Source organism: Chenopodium album, chromosome 20 (genome assembly GCF_948465745.1).
Source record: "Chenopodium album chromosome 20, dcCheAlbu1.1, whole genome shotgun sequence".
NCBI classification, from domain to species: domain Eukaryota; kingdom Viridiplantae; phylum Streptophyta; class Magnoliopsida; order Caryophyllales; family Amaranthaceae; genus Chenopodium; species Chenopodium album.
The window spans coordinates 13,307,851-13,326,206 of record NC_137853.1 but is presented as its reverse complement, the minus strand read 5'-3'; the positions used below and the strand labels follow the sequence as shown (position 1 = coordinate 13,326,206).

The 18,356-nt window shown below is 35.9% G+C and overlaps 1 protein-coding gene across 1 annotated transcript; it reads right to left on the bottom strand.

The window, feature by feature from the left end:
* Positions 1 to 225: 225 nt before the first annotated feature.
* LOC145597689 (protein RRP6-like 2) lies at positions 226 to 18,090 on the bottom strand. The gene is made up of 14 exons (XM_081653922.1): positions 17,213 to 18,090; positions 13,482 to 13,637; positions 9,858 to 10,016; positions 9,625 to 9,708; positions 9,114 to 9,193; positions 8,969 to 9,019; positions 6,340 to 6,448; positions 4,736 to 4,818; positions 4,557 to 4,602; positions 3,857 to 3,944; positions 3,568 to 3,737; positions 2,040 to 2,312; positions 1,826 to 1,924; positions 226 to 1,169 (listed from the first exon to the last, which is right to left on the bottom strand). The coding sequence occupies exons 1-14, from the start codon at positions 17,900 to 17,902 to the stop codon at positions 405 to 407; spliced, it is 2,853 nt and encodes a 950-aa protein (XP_081510048.1). The 5' UTR covers positions 17,903 to 18,090; the 3' UTR covers positions 226 to 404.
* Between the last annotated feature and the right edge of the window lie 266 nt (positions 18,091 to 18,356).

Below are 18,356 nucleotides of genomic sequence, written 5' to 3'. Positions count from 1 at the left end.
TAACTATCTGAAATAAGTTGAAGAGAACAAGTCCTTACTTTTTTCCACTACCAAAATATTTGTACCCAACCCCTGTGGTGCAATAATAAAAATAAAAATAAAAAAAAAAAAAAAAAAAAAAAAAAAAAAAAAAAAAAAAAAAACAGAAGACGTATTTAAAATGTTGGCCAATTGTTGGGGATTTGAAGTGATTTTAAAAAAAATATTAAAACAAAAAGGAATAACTAAACAAAAAAAGAAGGTAAAAGTTTGAATTTCACTGAAGTTGAGTGCAACACATTCTCATTGGAATTTTACTCTTTGCATTTCTCTGAGTAAACCAACATTTCGTTTAGATTTTACAAATCCAACTATATTTACCACATTACGTAAGCAATAGAACTAAGGGGCCCTAGGCCCCTAATTCACCTAAATGTTGCACTACGATTCCCACTGGCCGGGAAAGCCTGGCGTCTTTTACCTTGGGGAAGTAAATCTTCATCATTACTGCTCCTATCAGTAACAACGCCTTTTTTCTTCCCAGAATGATTGTTATTATCATCAGTTTTCAAGTCTCTCTTTGTAGGTTCCCCAAATTTCACCTCTTTTCTAGCAGCTTCATAATCAAATGGCTTGAATTGCAAGCCACCAGTATCTTGAGGATCCTTTTCTTGTTTGCTAGCTTGGCTCTGATTCATAGGCTGCAAACATTTCTGAAAACTGGATGATAAATCTGTTAGGGAAATTGGCTCATTATCCTCATCGTCATCCTCATCCAAAACCACTATCTCCGGTTGACAAGCAACTTGATGATCAGTTGAATCCACATGATTTTGATCTCGGTCTAAACTATCAGTTGGTTCTTCGTCACTGGTATCACTGTCCAACAATATAACATCATCTAACATGGTGTTTGACCCTGATTCAACAGGGTGACTTTCAGAGGGTACAACCTCAGAAGCTCTATCTGGCTCTTCACATGCCTGGATTGACCGTTGATCACCATCTAACAATATTACATCTTCTGAAATGCTTCCCAACTCTGGTTCATAAGAGCTCTCCCCAGTAAGCTGAGCATCAGAGGTTCTGTTGGGCTCCTTAGTTGCTGGTTTCAACTCTTGTTCTCTTGAAGAAAATGAATAGAAAGGAAGATTCACCGTAGACTTGATCTGCTCCAACTTGTCTTCATCCTGCAACATGGAAGAAATTATGCTGAAGATGGGCAAGTGGAAATGGCCCTAGTGGACCAGTTCTTAATCAAAAACATACTGTAATAATATTGGCAACTGCAAATTTAAAAAAAAAAAATAAAAATAATAAATATAATAATAATAACCCATTGTATTAACTTAAGCAAACCAAAATTATTATTCTCAAGAGGGGCAAGGAGGTTATGTACAGTTAGCCAGGGGTGTATAACCACATTTCAAAGGAATGAAAGGATATTAATGCTATGTTTGGATAGAGAGAAATGTAGGGAAAGGAAGAGAAGAGAAATGAAATGGAGGGATGCATCCTCCCTTGTTTGGATATCTAATGTAAGGAGGGAAGGGGAGGGAATTGAAGGGACCATTTTCCTTCCACTTTTAATAAATCAAATCCCTCCATTGTTGGAGAGATTTGGAAGGAAAATGGAAGGTCTCCTTCTCCCTCCCCTCACCTCCCTTTCCCTTCCCTCTTTTTCCTACCCCTCCCTTTCCCGTCACTATTCTTACTCAAACATAGTGCAAGTGAATAAGATACCTTATACGAGGTAAAAAAACATGGAACAAGACAAATAGGCCACATAATAACATACATACACATTATACTACTACATTATCATAAAATTGTAGTGGCACAAAACCTTTTTAAAATCAGTTTTCTTTTTGGAGGCAGAACTTCCAAGAAGTGCACCAAATGCACGACCAGGCTTCTTCAACAGCTGGACAGTAGTTTCGGCAACCTACAAGAAAGAAAAGTAAAATCTTCACAAAAAATTCAGAAGTAAAAAAGCATTGGTTGCATTTCACATTTTTCTGAGCATAAAATCTTTTCTGAACAAAGGGCATGACACTAACATTTTTCTGACTGGAATAAGCCACCTGTTCTCTCCGAGACTCAAGAGTAACACTACCAATAGTGCCTTTTGTTATATTTCCGTTCTGAAGGTTATCCTTTACCAACACTCCATCCTTCCTTGGTTTGGGATCAAGGCCAGTAAGCTTCAAACCTTGATCTTTCAACTGCAAATGAGCTGGTGCTTGTTCATGCTGGCTACCATCAGAACCTTCACCGATACAACCAGTCTGAGCCTCAGAGATGTCAGTCCCTGCATTATTCAATTCAGGTGCCTGAAATAAAATATGACGTCACAAAACATGACAAGAAAATTTTCAAGGGCACTAAATTTTCAAATAAACTAATTCTCCATTTCTGCACAATGTATGGAGATATTGACCATTTTTTGCTTGAAACAGTTGGATCAAAAGCCCAGCCAATTAAAATTAACTACTAACATGACAATTCAACATAGAGATAACTATGTAAATTCAGATCAGCAGCCAAAAACTAACTCTCAAAGAGAGTACCACCAATAATTCAAGGCTTCAGGCACGAGACATTCAATGGAACTAAAATATATGAAATTGAGAAAAATAAATTGCTAAATTAGTTGCAGAACGCCAAACAGTTCAACAGAATACTAAGGGGCCGTTTGGTTGGGGGTATTCAGGAAAGGGAATGGGAATCAATCACCCCGATTCCCTTTGTTGTTGTTTGTTAAGCACTTTCTTTCATTCCCTTTACCCCCTTCATTCCCCCAAATCCCTCTAACTTCATTCCCCACCCCCCCCCCCCTAGGTATTTCCATTCCATTCCCTACCCACCTTCACACCACCACCTTCACACCTACGAACACCACCGGAAACCAGCCCACCTTACCACCACCGACACCACCCCGACCACCGCTGCCCCTCCCCCGACCCTCGCCGCCCTCCCCTCCCCCGCAAAACATCCCTCAGCCCCCGCAAAACCCGCCCCTATCCCCGTAAAACCGTCGCCCAGCCCTCCCACCACCCTCGCCGACCCTTCCCCGACTCTCGCCGCCTGTCCCCTTCCCCGTAAAAGCATTCCTTCGCCACTTCCTAAACCCCTCGTCGATCTAGGGTTTTTTCGATTAGGGTTTTTTCGATTCGGGTTTTTTGCGGGGCTGTGATGGCCGGAGAAGGGAGGCGAAGGGTGAGGGAGGTGTGGCGACTGGTTTGGTGGTGGTTCGGTGGTGGGAACGATGGAGAATGGATTTTACTGGTGGTTGGTGGTGGTGGTGTGGTGGTGGGACTGGTGGGTCTCATTCCCTTTGTTTTTAAAACAAACAACAACCCAAATTTTAGGTATTTTCATTCCATTCCTTCTCTTTCCCTTTGTTCATTCCATTCCGATTACCCTCTGCGAACCAAACGGCCCCTAAAGTTATAAGCTTCTTAAAACAGTCGCACACAAAATGTGTATCCCAGCTAAAATTCAAGAATTCAGTAGTTTTTATGAAATCGAGAATAATACACACGCACGCACGCATGCACATGTAATCTTCAATTACTACAAACTCACCATCTGAATTCGAGCTTCTTTCAATTGCTGAACTACGGCTTCGAAAGACGAAGCGTTCTGAACCGCATGCCTAATGATGTTGACCACAGCACCAAGATTGCGCTCCACATATGGGTGCTTAGACTTTACCAAATGTCGTAATTTGCTAGTAGTCAGAGGCATCTGCTTGGCTTTTCCATTGAATAAAATAAGTTAAGAATGACAAAGTCACAAACAAATTCCAAGCATAAGCTTTGCACATACAAGAGCTGAGCAGAATGGTAAATATCAAAGCATGCTTCCAAAATACCTATTTCCAAGAGTACTTTATTAGGCAATATATAACCAGTGCTTTCATCCTCTGCACGGGCAATAGCATCCCTCCAATCACAGAGACCCTGCGGATAGATATCAAGTTAGAATCAGTGATAACAAGAGGTGACAACACGCACTTAATATATTAGAGGGTTTTAAGTTTTAGATAGGAAATGAGTGAAAATTATCACAATTAAAACAGTACTTTCTGAATGAAAAAAAAAAAAATCCAATACGCATGAATGTAAAAAATTTCATATTGGCTCATGCAAGGCAGTGCAGCAGCAGATGACAAAGCATTGCCTTTAGCATTCTTTTTCACAATGTCAGACATAGGATAAAGAACAAGATATTGATTGTTAAGGAGCTACAGCTAACAGACTACAAGACATTGCTCTGTAATGAATATCTTTTATAGGACACTAAAAAGGGACAAAAAAAAAAAAAAAAAAAAATTAAAAAAAAAGAGAAAAAAAGAGATGGCCTAGACTTTAGACCTTTCAAGGTATTATCAAGAGTCACTCTTCACTGATTCACAACCTTAAGGGTTTTGATTGCTACTTCAATATGATGCATGATGAAAGCCCTTTAGAAATTAATATTCAAACATAGAAAGCCATACAATTCACATTGCACAAGTTCAGTATTAAATTGGCCAAGAAATGACATCAAATTCCTATACTAATCATACTTACAGCGACAATGGATAGCTGCTGAGCATTAAGATTAGCTGCCTGCACACTGTTCATCAACATATACAACAATTAAGCAACCAAAGATCAAAGTTGTACAATATTACTTTGCAAAATTAATAGCTTAACCAGCAAGATCTGAAAACTTGCATCTTTTAATGTCCAAACTACAAGAGACTGACCCATATATGTAGAGATACGACGTATCCGTTAACAGCTCCTTCTCATACAGTTGCATGCATAGATCATAACTGCGCTTGTATACCTGCTCGATTACAGAATCAACATAAAGTCCCACATGAGAAAGAGAAGATTTGACTACAAGATATGACTGGTACATGACAACAGACACCAAAGAAGACTAAAATTGTATCAGAAATGCAAAGTAATTTAAGTACTCCTGAAGCCCTAGACCTTCCAACTAACAGAATCCACAAACCCTAATTTAACTCTTCAAAAAAAAAAAACGTCAATACTTGGAGTAATAAAAAAACATACTTCGTATATAGATGGTGGATTCGACTAGAACATACAGACTATAAATAAAATAACAATTACATAATATGTAGAAGTATTAGGTAAATTAGGAGTTATCAACTTGCAATATTTTTTTTTTTGGTATAAAAGGAAAATAACATGTAATTTCTGAAGTACATAATAGCAGAGGTAGATGATAGTTAATATTTATAGAGTAATTGGGTATTTTAATTTTCCAAGCAAATTACAAGTATATCTGAAAAAGAGTATTCAACCAATCTAGTTATATTCAAGTTTCACAAAAGTAGCTTGATTAATCAAAAGTGTTATTTGGGATCAATCTAATCTTTACCAATTCCCCACTAAAAGAGACTAGAAATTGAAGTAAATCTTTTTGTTCCAACTCGAATTCCATCCACCAAAAGTGCTGACTAAGCTGACGATCCACTGGTAAATTCTATCTCTAAAGCTTCAATTTAACAACATACCAAAAATGTAACAAGCCCCTTATCAGACATCAAGGTAGATAACAGAACTAATCAACTGATATAAATTGATAATACAAATTTTAGGAACAAATTCTTCATGATCAACATTGGCTCTAAGAGACCACTTCCCTTTTAATTGAAATGCCATCCAAAAAGTTGATCACACTTTAAAATCAATTTATAAAGAATAGGGCCACTTTTAACAAGAACGAGTAACATAACTTTAACAACCTTATAAGATGGCAGGAGTAAATGTTTCCATAGTACAGTAGGCCAGTACCCTATAGACAAATACTGGTTGGAAAGTGCAAATCAATGAAAATACTTCCTCCATTCCCTTATAATGGTTACACTTGAAGTCTTGAACATTTCACAGCCAAGCAAAAAAGATTAGAAAGTAAGAGAAAGGTATGAGAAAAGTGTTGTAAGAAAAGAAAAATAAAATATAGTTGAATGGAGTGTTGTAAAAAATGAAGAATAAAAAATTAGATTGAGTAGAATAATGTTAATAAAAAAAAATAAAAATAAAAAATAAATCTTTTGAGTGGAATGTTGCAACTAAAGTGGGAAAAGGTGGAGTAAACGATTTTAATCAGGTGGCCATAAACCCTATAATGGAATTAAGTGAAGCATGACCATTAATTTGAATAAACCATTTTTAAAAAAGTTTAACCATTATAAGGAAACAGAGGGAGTGCCCGCTATATATAAATATTGATAAGAGCTTAAGACTATAACACTGAATTTTCAAACAATTCCAATAAGTAATTAAATGTAGTAGACTAGTAGCATCATAGTGTACACAATTAAACAAGGCATACCTCTAAAAGAAGCCTTTTGGGATTTTCAGGATCAGTACTCTCTGAGAGCAGCCTGATTCTCATTAAATCATATATATATAATAAGTAGTGGGTGTCTTCTCTGGCATACCTGTGATAAGTAATTAATGTAACAGTTATATGCACAATCAAGTTGACAATAGAAAAGGTAAATAATTGAGATCAAAGAGAGAAGCAATATAAAGTGATGCAAATCATCTCAATGGAATCTACATGATGCTGCCTGTAAATTCGAAATGAAAGGTCTTTGCACCCATGATGGTTATTTTTTCACCCTTTTTTTCCTATACAAGTTTTGCACCATCATATGAGTTACAAAGAGACTAAAGTCATTCCTAAATGAAATTATTTCAAGTGACTAAACTATCTATGCCAACAACGCTAGAAGTTTTCCATCTCAATCCACAGAAATTGAGTCCCAGAGACTATGAGACATTCTAGTATATGTAGGGTATCATAAGTGTTAACAGAACAAATACGAAAAATAAAAAAAAAATAAAGTTATAAGTAAATCATATATTCCATACTGGCTGCAAATTTGCTCTGTGGAGTTTGAAGGGTAAAGGAAAAGTTGTGGCACAATGCTTTAAAGCAGAAGTTGTGGCAAAATGCTGATAGGCAATTTGAGGAGTAGTTGAAACAAAATTGCAGTGAAATTTTCAGGAGTTTCCTTACTTTCCCAGCCATGTAATTTGTTGCAACTGGAAGCATCATTATGGAATAAGGCAGCTAAGGCTTTCAAGACCAATTGGAGAGATTAAAATATTTAAGTTTGTAATTAGAATATTAACATTAAGATGATCAAATAAAATGTATACTCAGATAAGGAGATATACAAAAATATACCCATCAGGCATCAACTTTATAAAGATAAGTGCATCAAAACTAAAAAGTCATGTGGAATTACCGACTAAAAATACAGGCAAGAAATTAAAATTCTATTAGCTAAATTTACACATTTGGTGGCCAGATCTAAAATGTTTTCTCCTGATTCCAAAGCACGTAATTCCAGCTCTGGTGTCTATTAATGGAATCTGTTCACATAACTTGTAATTGGGTATTATGGATAATATCTTAGCTGAGTATACATTTTCCATGCCACTCATAGTCTGGTATGGTTGTGTGATCCCCACACACTTGGGTAAGGTTGTGTAAGATCACCCATAGTTGGGTCTTAGGTATGTTTAAATTAAATTTTTTTTCTTTGACTTTATTTCCAACTTGAGGCTATCCTCATATTTGCACACTATATCAATTGTAAAATATACAAAATTTTCATATAGGAAAAAAGGGGTGAAGATATTTTTTAACCGATTCATTTATAATAAAAACTACTCCCTCCATCCTCAAATAATTGTCTTGCATAAAATTTGGTCAAGTCCCAAATAATTGTCTTTCACCTTAAATGAAAAATTCCACTCACCCAACTCATTCAACCCATGTGATGTAGGCCCCACCACTAACTATCTCGCCCACTCTCTTTCTTGATATGCCATGTGATGTGGGCCCTCCACTAACTTTTCCTCCCTCAATCAAATTTTTTTTTTTATTCTTACTTTCCACCATCTACTAAGAGTAAGTTCATCCCCGGACTCATACACCAGACTCGGCCACATCAACTTTCTCCTAATATTAAATTTATTTATTTTTATTATTTAGACGCATACCAAACTTTCTCTTTTTTAACACATTATCACAAGGCTCGCTCCAAACTTATTTACCCTCCTAAGAAAATATTAACACACATCATTAAAATAACAACTTTTTTGAGCTAATGAATTGGCAGCTCACCATTGGCCAACAATTAAAATTAAAAAAAAAAAAAAAAATCAGAATTCTTTTTCATTTTATGGTCTTAAGGTGAGTTTTGGATCTCAAGACTACCATAGTCCTGCACTACTTTATTGCAAAAAACACATAGTCTTGTATGTGAGTCTTTAAGTCAAGACTCCACTGAAGACTAACCAATAAACTTACCCTAAGAAAACTTACACTACTCTACTAATTTACTGTAAATATGTGAGCCTAAGCCTAAAAGGACAATAATTTAAGGACGTAGAATGTACTAATTAATGTATAAAACATATACTTCCTCTGTTACTGGCAACACACCTTTTTGGTATGCCATTTGAGGAAATGATTAAACTAGGTAAACGGCTAAATTAAGCAAAAGTATTTAAACCGTAGCAACTTATCACTTTCTTCTTCTCGATCGTAAAATTTTGTCAATTGATTTGTCCGTTTACCTAGTTTAATATCTTTCTTAAAGTGCGTGTCAAAATAGTGTGTTGCAAGTAACTAAAATGGAAAAAAGTACTAATTAGGTACATTAACCACCTCCCCCCCCCCTCCCCCCCCCCCCTCCCCCCCCCCCCCCCCAAAAAAAAAAAAACTCCAAAATGGATGGAAAACAAACCTTTATGCTTTAGACATGTCACTGATATCAAGGTATTTTCATTGATATCAAGATATATTCATTGCTCAGATGAGGAATAGTTTCAAGGGTCTAAAGTTCAATAGTGTAAACTGCGTTTTTTTCAAAAAAAAAAAAAAAAAAAAAAAAAAAAAAAGAAAAACAAGTTGCACAAATGCACAATTATTAAGCATGTACCTTAGCATCTCACGAGGAAGTGGACGCAACCTCCAATCAGCATTCTGGTATCTGCATGAGATTTTAACAAACATCCAACCCACATCAACCTTCAAATCAAATATTGTTCTTATAAACAGAGGTCAACAAGGAGTGAAAAAATTACTGTTTATTTGCAGTAACTCCACAAAAATGTTGGAGAAGATGTTCCAGGCTATGTCTCTCCATTTGTAACACTCGTGAAGCCTTAAATAAAATTCAAAACCACGTCGTATTAGACAATACAAGAGACCAAAATAGCATGAAGAAGAAAAATGATAGCTCACTTTTTATTTTGCACTACACAAATGCATTCAAAACAGCGAGAAGCTTAGCAAGTAAATAAAGCAAAAAAAATCGTAATTGAGTACATGGTAATATTTTTGACATTGCACATTTGCCCAGAAATATTTACATTTTTTAACACTTAGCACCATGTCCATCAAGAAATCAATATATATATATATATATATATATATATATATATATATATATATATATATATATATATATATATATATATATATATATATATAAACAACAGGAGTTATGTTTTGAAAAGAGGGCATCTTAGAAAAAAGGCTAAAAAACAAAAATTCAAACAATATAACTGAACTGCTAAACATTCTGAAGCATACCTGTCCTGTATCAAATAAATTGCATACGTAAATGCCAAAATCTCTCTGAAGCCATGCAATATCCCTGTCAGCTCCATGCATAACCTACCAATTTAATACATCCATCATGATACAGCATACATATAAATTTTATAAAAGAGTTAAGACACCCTGTCCCCGACTCCTCATGTACAAAATCCAAGAACATATCATAGATAATTATTAAGGGGAGAAGAGAACGTGAAACTACATACCTTTTTCTTAGTAGGATCCTTGAAGATTTCCCTTAAGTATGGACCAATATGAATTCTCAGTTTCAACGTATCAACAACAAAGTCTTCAGTTCTAGTAGATATTTGCATCAAGCAAGTCAACCCTTGAAAAGACCGGTACTGATTATGCTCCAAATCAACCTAAAGAACAAATACATTACATTTTTTTTAAGGGAAAACAAATACGTTACATAAAATACGAAGTATATACAATTAGTAAAGTAAATTATGTACAATAACATAAGAATCAAACCAACCACATATTTTATTTATTATTTTTTTTTTTTTTTTTACATACAAGCCATGAAGCCAAGACAGCTAAAGTGAAAAGGGTTTAAAACACACAATTTAAAAATTAAGAATATAATAATATTATAAATAAACTAACATACATATCAATAAGCATGTAGAGAGCACCTTAAATACTCCCAAAATCATCAATCGTTCTCATTTAAAACTTTAGTCCAAAAGTGTAGCTTTCGCCAGCCTGTGAAGATTGTCACGATAACAAATTGTTGTGTTGGTCTCACAATGGAGACATGGTTTACCAGGATTTCTAAGCGCTCATAATAATATACCCAAATAGTACATATTAAGAAGGAAAAATTGCCCGGAATAATCCCACCTTTGGGCCGTCCGCCCAAAATAATCCCACCTTTGGAATATTTTTAAATAATCCGACCTTTACAGCCAATCCGCCACCAATGGTCCCAACCAGTCATGTAACTTGTTATAACAAGTTACTTGACACATGGCGGCCTGTGATTGGTCTAAAAAATAAAAATAAAATAAAATAAAATTAATTTTTAACAAAAAATTAATATTAAAATTAATTTTTTTAAAGAAAAAATTCAAAAAAAAATAAAAAAAAAACCCACCCAGCAGCGCCTGAGTCCCCACCTCCGCGGCTCCGGCCACCAGAACCCACCCCTGCGCCGGCATCGGGGTCCAACCCCACATCCACCCAACTCAGCGCGACTCCAACCCCAACCCAAACCCAACCCCACCGCGACTCCATCCCGATCCCAGATTCCCGCAACGCCGACGACCTCCTTCCCCCTCCCCCGAACCACCGAACTCCCTCCCACCACCACGAAAACCCTAAACTAAAGGTGGCCGGAAACACCTTGCAAACTCTCTAAAACCCTCAATCTCAGCCCCTTTCCCCTTTACCGTCCCTTTTCCTGCTACCTCCCTTCCCCATGCTCCGATTTCAACCATCGTCCCCTTCCCACGCCTCGATTTATGGTTGTGGTGGATTAGTGGCGATGGAAAGGGGTAGGGAGGGTTAGAAAACGGCGCGCGGGGCTCTTCGGTGTGGCTGGCTTCTCCGGGCCTCGTCTGGTAGGGGCGGCGAGGTGGCTGTGGTGGCTAGGGTCGTTGTGAGGCTGTGTGGTGGCTGGTTTAATTTTTTTTATTTTAAATTGTTGATTAATGTTAATTAAATGTTAATTATTAATAATTAATTTTTAAAAACAAAGTTAAAATTAAAACTTATTTTTTGACCAATCACGTTGTGACACGTGTAAATAAAACTTTCAAAAAAAAAAATTTACCTACTCAACCGGTTACAGGTCACTTGGGACCATTGAGAGCGGATTAGCTATAAAGGTCGGATTATTTAAAAATAATCCAAAGGTAGGATTATTTTGGGCGGACGGCCCAAAGGTGAGATTATTCATAGCAATTTTTAAAATTAAGAACCAATGATATTCTTAAGTTACACACTTACACTAGTTAATACTTCCTCCATTCCATAAATATTGCAACAATTACCACTTTAGGAAATTTCACAAATATTGAAACATTTCCTTATTTGCACATGTTTTCTCTCTTTCTCTCTCCTCATCACATGGGTGCCTATCTTTATTCATCTCTCTCTCTCCTCTTCTTAAATCCGTGTCCCATCCACATGTTGCAATATTTAGAAAACGGAGGAAGTACTATATATAAGGTAATTAATTACTAATATACTTTTCTTATTATACATCACACCAATAAGGCTTTCATTTGTTCGAAATCTGAACTTACATCCTGTAACTTCATTTGAACTTATATTGTTACTTAGCACGATGCACTCTTCACAAATGAGATGCACACTTTACTTTATCTATTTACACATCATGAAATTACATTCACAAAAAGTTTGCATTGTAATCACCCCTGCATCTCGAGGAATGAGTCCAAATTATCAATATCATATCCTATCTCATAAGGAGAATTTTAGCTACTTATAAGTCAGACACTTGTTCAAGCTTCTATCTCTTTGTTGATACATTGGAGACCCACAAATTCAAGTAATATAACTATATGAAGCCTTTCACTCTAATATATAAAATAAATCACACACTAAATGGTGTCATCTATCAGTTTGTAAGTGTTGAGTAGCTAATGGAAATATTAAGCAATTAGGCATTAAGCTGAGAAACTTTCCTAGCAATGGCATGGCAAAGGAACACTAGGAAAATTGGCTTATCTTTTCTTTACAAAGAATTTAAAAAACATACTCTACTTCATTCCCAGAGTGATCCACGTCAATAAATAATTCACCAAGTAGCCTTCCCCAAAACAATGCAGGTTTGACAAAATGAGAGTAGATATAGTACCAAAAAAACATTCCATAAATATTGTAAAGTAAATAGGCTCGACAAAAGTGCCATTTCAAAGAATAGTATTTGGTTGCCATGTACATGGTATTTACTAGTGTAACATTTTTACTTTAAAAACTACCAAGTATTATTGGTCCTCCTAATTTGTAACATTTGGTCAGAGTATTAAGAAACACTTTAAAGTTTAAAACACTTGATACCAGATTTCTATTTTGTGACAAAAGCAATATGGTCCATGACCAACGCAGCAGTACCGTAATTGCGACATTGCGACTGTTATTGCAATCATGACCAAAACTGCAATTTCACACCATCCTCAGTGTTTCAAACATTCCAACATTACCCCTAGATTACATTTAATTGGGACTTTTACCTCTTTTATGGAGAAATACAAATTGTGGCCAGTTTTTACATGCTAAACACACTATGGAATGATAAATGCAGCAGAGAGAACAATAAATTAGGCAGAAAGATAACAGGTTTTTTACCATTTTTTTAAAAAATGGACATTTTATTCGTTAGCAAATATAAATTTTGAACCAGTTTCCTTGGGTGACATCTAAGATGCCGGTTTGGTTAAATTCGGATTTTAGGCAGTAATATAGCAAGCAATACAAGTGCTTTTTTGTCAACCAAGGAGAAAGGTTAAGGGCAGTATCATTTTCTTGGGAGACACAAAGAGGCCGATTCTGCCTACAACTGTTCAAGGAAAGAAAACAATTGAGCAGAAAAGTACTTATCATTTTCATGCCTTCATGGCAGAACCATTTTCATTTATTTCCTAGGAAGAGGAATTTAGCCATAAGAAAAAATTGTTATTGCCTAACCATCTTCAAGGATTCATCTTCCTTACCAATTCTTGTACTAGTGTGGCACTTTTTTTTTTAAAGAACCAGCTCTCTAAACAGCAACACAATTTAGAAATTCTAAGGGAGTCTGCTAGGAGGAAAACAGATACTAAAGCATCCAAGGGTACTTTGTGAAAACATATACTTACAGCAATTTCATTTGCACTCCGTAGTTTAGCAGCTAACTCCTTTAAATCCTTGACTTCTTCAACCATTTTAAAGGGAGTAGATTCCAGAGGCGGTGGCATCACTGGCTCAAGACTCTCAATATTACAATCCACAAAATCGTTAACCGATAGCTTTTCCTACAATAACAGAAATAAAAATATATTGATTAACATATATCAATCAGTTTTTTACAGGAAAATAGAAATCTATATAAAGGGCAAACAAGGCAATGTCAGGTGCATACAAAAAGGATGGCTAAACTTAAAATATACCATGTCCCCAGACATTTAAAAGTCCCCACTCTCCCATAACAAGAAAACTATAAAACACATACCAAGTTCTCAATCTACAGACTCATGCATGCCCACAAAGCTTTAGTAAAATATTCAAATCTTTACAACCTAGATCCCTAATCACTCTTCTTCTTCTGCTTAACGCCTTAATCCTAGATCCCTAGTGGGGTCATCTATATGAACCAACATGAGGACTTCCCAAGAGGTCACCCATCCTAGTACTACTATCAATCATTGTGGCTCGTGTCAAGCGATGAGACAGTTTTACACTTGGTCACTAGCCTACTGTAATCCTCCTCCTTTATCTAGGCTAGGGACTGGCGGAGTTTAGATCCCTAATCACTAGAATCACCAAATTAACAGTTGCCACTTTTTGCAAACAAAATATACCATTCAAATAAATAAAAAAACTAAATCAATTTCCATAAACAAAACATCTAGAAAGTAGAAACGCAAAGATGCCTTATAGAAAAATTGAATGAGCTTCTTCTACATTCTTAGTTCTCTCTTCAAAAACCCTAAAATTTCATCTGTTCTCTCTCTTCAAACCTAGCCCCCATATTAAAAGTTAGGGGTTGCCATCGATTTTTATCGATGGTAAGCCCCAAATTCTTCTTTAATTTAATTTTTTGGCCAATAAAGATCACCATCAGTATGGTGATTATAGTCAGTCCCTCTGATTATAGTCAGTCCCTCTATGTAGGGTTTTGTCCGTCCCTCCATGTAGGGTTTGTCTGACAAATTTGCAGTTTTTGATGATCAATCAAGTTTATCTCTTTTGCGACTATACATCAATGGAGTTCCGTCAAGAACGATGCAAAGACATCTAAAATTACATCAATGGAGCTCCGTCAAGAAAGATGCAAAGACATCTAAAATTATCCAGGAGCAGTCAGAAGCGATGCCATTAGTTTAGGGGTATTTAATTCTTGTATTGAAAATTTAGATCTCTTAAGGGATGATTGTAAGTGCGGAATGACTATTATTATTTAATGAAATCACCCCTCCCTATTCCATTCCAAAAAAAAAAAAAAAAAAATAAATAAAAAAAAAAAAAAAAAATTGAATGAGGTAGAAAATTTAGAATAAATCCCATACACATAGATACACACAAGCTTCATTGACAAAATTATTGATAGAACACCACATAAGGTTTTATTGTCAATTGGATTTTTCATCCTCCCCTTTTATATTTCTAGTGTAATTACTACATATATTCTTTAATTTATACATGACATCAGTAAACACCCTCCCAAGGTAATAAACTTATTTCGCTGATACCCATCTAATAAATAATTCACTTCCTAACCCATATATGCAAGAGCAAAAACACCTCATAACCAACGATCCCTTTTGTAATGAGTACATCCTAAGGATTTGGTGAATGATATAATTAGGCCTGTGCAAATTTCGGTCTGGACTAGTTTATTGGACTGGACTCGACCGGATCGAACCCGGACCGAAGATAACCAGCCCGGGGTTTCAAATTATTCAATTCGGGTTCTGGTCCGGTCTAAACCCGGCTAAAAACCCAAACCAGACCGAACTCAATATTAAAGAAATGCACTATTAACTTCCCCAGGAATTCCTTCAACAATATCCATACTTTTTTTTAACAATTTTCTCTCTCCCCATTTCTTTACCACTTTTCTTCTACATACAGTTGACCATCATCATCAAATATGGAAGTCAGAAAAAAATCATAGAAATTCCTTCAACAACCCTAAATCTTTAGTTTTCCCAACACTTCCTCGAGAAAAGAGCCATTTAAAACCCAAATAAAATACCAACAAAACCCTCGACTCACCTCACAATTATTTGTATGCGCATACCTAAACCAAGATTTAACACTACCTTGAATCTCTCATTCTTCCTTCTTCATCAAGCTAGGTGGCAACCTAAACCTGCATTGAGGGTATCTGAAACCGGCTATTGAAGGTAAATTTGAGATAAATCGAGTTCAAGATGAGGTTGTTCATTTGAATGAATGAATAGAAAAAAAAAGTAGCATAAAAAAGAAGATGAAATAGTTGCTGGGGATTTCAAGCAATGGTTGAAGGTTAGGATTGGAGGAGTGAAAAAACCTTGAAAAGTGGAAAAATGGCAGAAATGCAAAGTGAAAGCAGAGGAAGGCGGTTGGCTTTAAACTGAAAATTTTGATAAAGTACTTACTATCTCATGGAACCGGTCCGATTTTTGGTTTGGGGTCCGGTCAAGACTGATATTGACCGGTCTGGTCTGCGGTTTTATATTTAATACTGTCCGTCTTTGGTTCGGTCCAGTTCTAGAACGATGCACAACAGAGATACTGCGATTTAACATCAAACCTACGTAGTTGCATCATAACAGCCTATTCTCATTGAAAGAGAAATCAATGGATCGGACAGATGCCATGAACAACAGCCTAGTGTTTCTCCCATTTCCTTATCAGACATGACAATCAGGGACTTGTATCTACCAACATACATAATCCTAATCTTCAAAGTTCAACTATGTATTTCTCATAAGACACTATTCTTATCAACCTTCCATAGAGAAAGGCATAACAAAGACTCAAAATGACACTCTTAAGCAATGCATTTTTTACCAACAACTCATCAGTCATCACATCAATACCAAAAGAAAATAAGTTCTCAATGTTCCACTGATGGAACTATTCACATCTTCAACAAAAATTAAAAGGATCCATTTAATTTCTCTCAAGTTGGCTTCCTTTTCATTCCTAACCAAGTTGTAAACTAACAGTACCTGATAGCCATTAGCTTTTAACTCTAGAGTAGTAGGTAGCTGTTAAAGCAATGGACAGCTTGCAAGTAGATATTGATAGTATAAGTGCTTGAAAAAGTAGCAGTTGAAAATGTATAAGCAAAAAGGTAGTTGGTAATTGCAATTTGATCATTTAATCTATAGACAAATTCTATGTAAAAATAATGAATTGTGATACTTCAACTTCAGAATTGTACCAGATAATTGTTTCGATCTAGGAAAACTTACCTAATTAGATAGAGTCAAGTTAACATATTTCATTAGAATTCACCCTAGATAGAAGGGTTTATTATTTCTTTCTTGAACCTCCACTTTTTTCAAAAAACAGAAATAAAAATTGATTTAGCAACTAATCTTTAAATTTGCTACATTTTCTCTTTTGTTTGGCAAAATATGTTAAATGTATACACATACATAGAATATAGTTCACTACTTCTCAAGTATAGCCTAACACATCATCTCATAATAACATTTCATATTAGAGAATTCATTAACCAACATCTGGCAAAACAGGTTTCAAATAATAGCCTGCCATTTCTTGTATTAGGCCGCATTAATGGGAACTTGGGCATCATATATAAATGCATGAAAAATCAAATAATTGAGATAGTAGCCAAATTCAATAAAAGAAAGAAACTGGGGTTAAAACTAACCAATGGGTGAATGAACTTTGAGTCATCCTCACTTTTCTCGAGCCAGACGTGCTGGAACGGTGTATTTGTGTTGTTCACCAATATATTGTACTCCTCCTGCGGTCTCCTAATCGTCGAAATATGAAACGGCACCTTCTGCTTCGGTCCTTCAGTCTTCTTATCCCTCTCCACAACCCGAACCGATGGAGACGGCACAATTTCCTCCTCTCTCATCCCACCAATCCCAAGAAGACCCTTTTTCTTCTTCCCACAAACCAACTGAAACCCATCTTCATCAATCAAAGGTCTAGCTCTAGCAGCTTCTTCTTCAACCTTCCGTAACCTCGAAAACTCGTCAACAGAAACATCAAACTTCTCCATAACTTCATCATTAACATTAACAAGCCAATCATAGGCTTCATCATCAACATCTTGAGGAAACTCCATCTCTTTACCACCCCACAACTGCTTCGCGGAATTAATTTGTTCCAACATTGACTGAGACTTGGCCCCAATTTCATCAATTGGACCTTTAAACTCATCGAAATTATAGTAAAAATGGAAGTCCTTCTCCGACGGCAAAACCCTAGACGACCCAGAAATCTTAGAAATCGACGAAGTAATTGCGCTATTTGATAAAGCTACTAACGCTTCTGATTTCTGCTTCAATGCATCGGTCTCAGACTGCAGAGGATCAACCTCCATATTCATCGAATTTTTAAATTAGGGTTAAATTTGGGGGCGATTAAGATGAATCAAAGAGATTAAATCGGCATGAAATTAGGGTTTAGGGTTAGGGTTTAAGAGTCGCCGACGACACAAGAAGGGTGGAGCAGAAAGTGAGAAAGGCGCGACTGCGTTCGTTAGTGTCCGACAAAGAGTAAATTGGATGGAAATAAAAAAATTAATAATTCCACATTTTCTGTTTTTGATCGATGGTTTTTGTATTAAACAATTTTTTTTTTTTTTTTTTTGCTTCGAGTGTTTATTTGGTTGACAAGTGTTTATAAGACAATATGTCAATATGACATTTGTTGAAAATTATTTTTTCAAATTGAAAAATACTTCGAGAGTTAAGACATTCGGGGCCTGTTCACATTTACTGAATTGAGCTGAACTGAGCTGAACAGAACTGATTAGAGCTGAACTAAACTGAACTGAATTG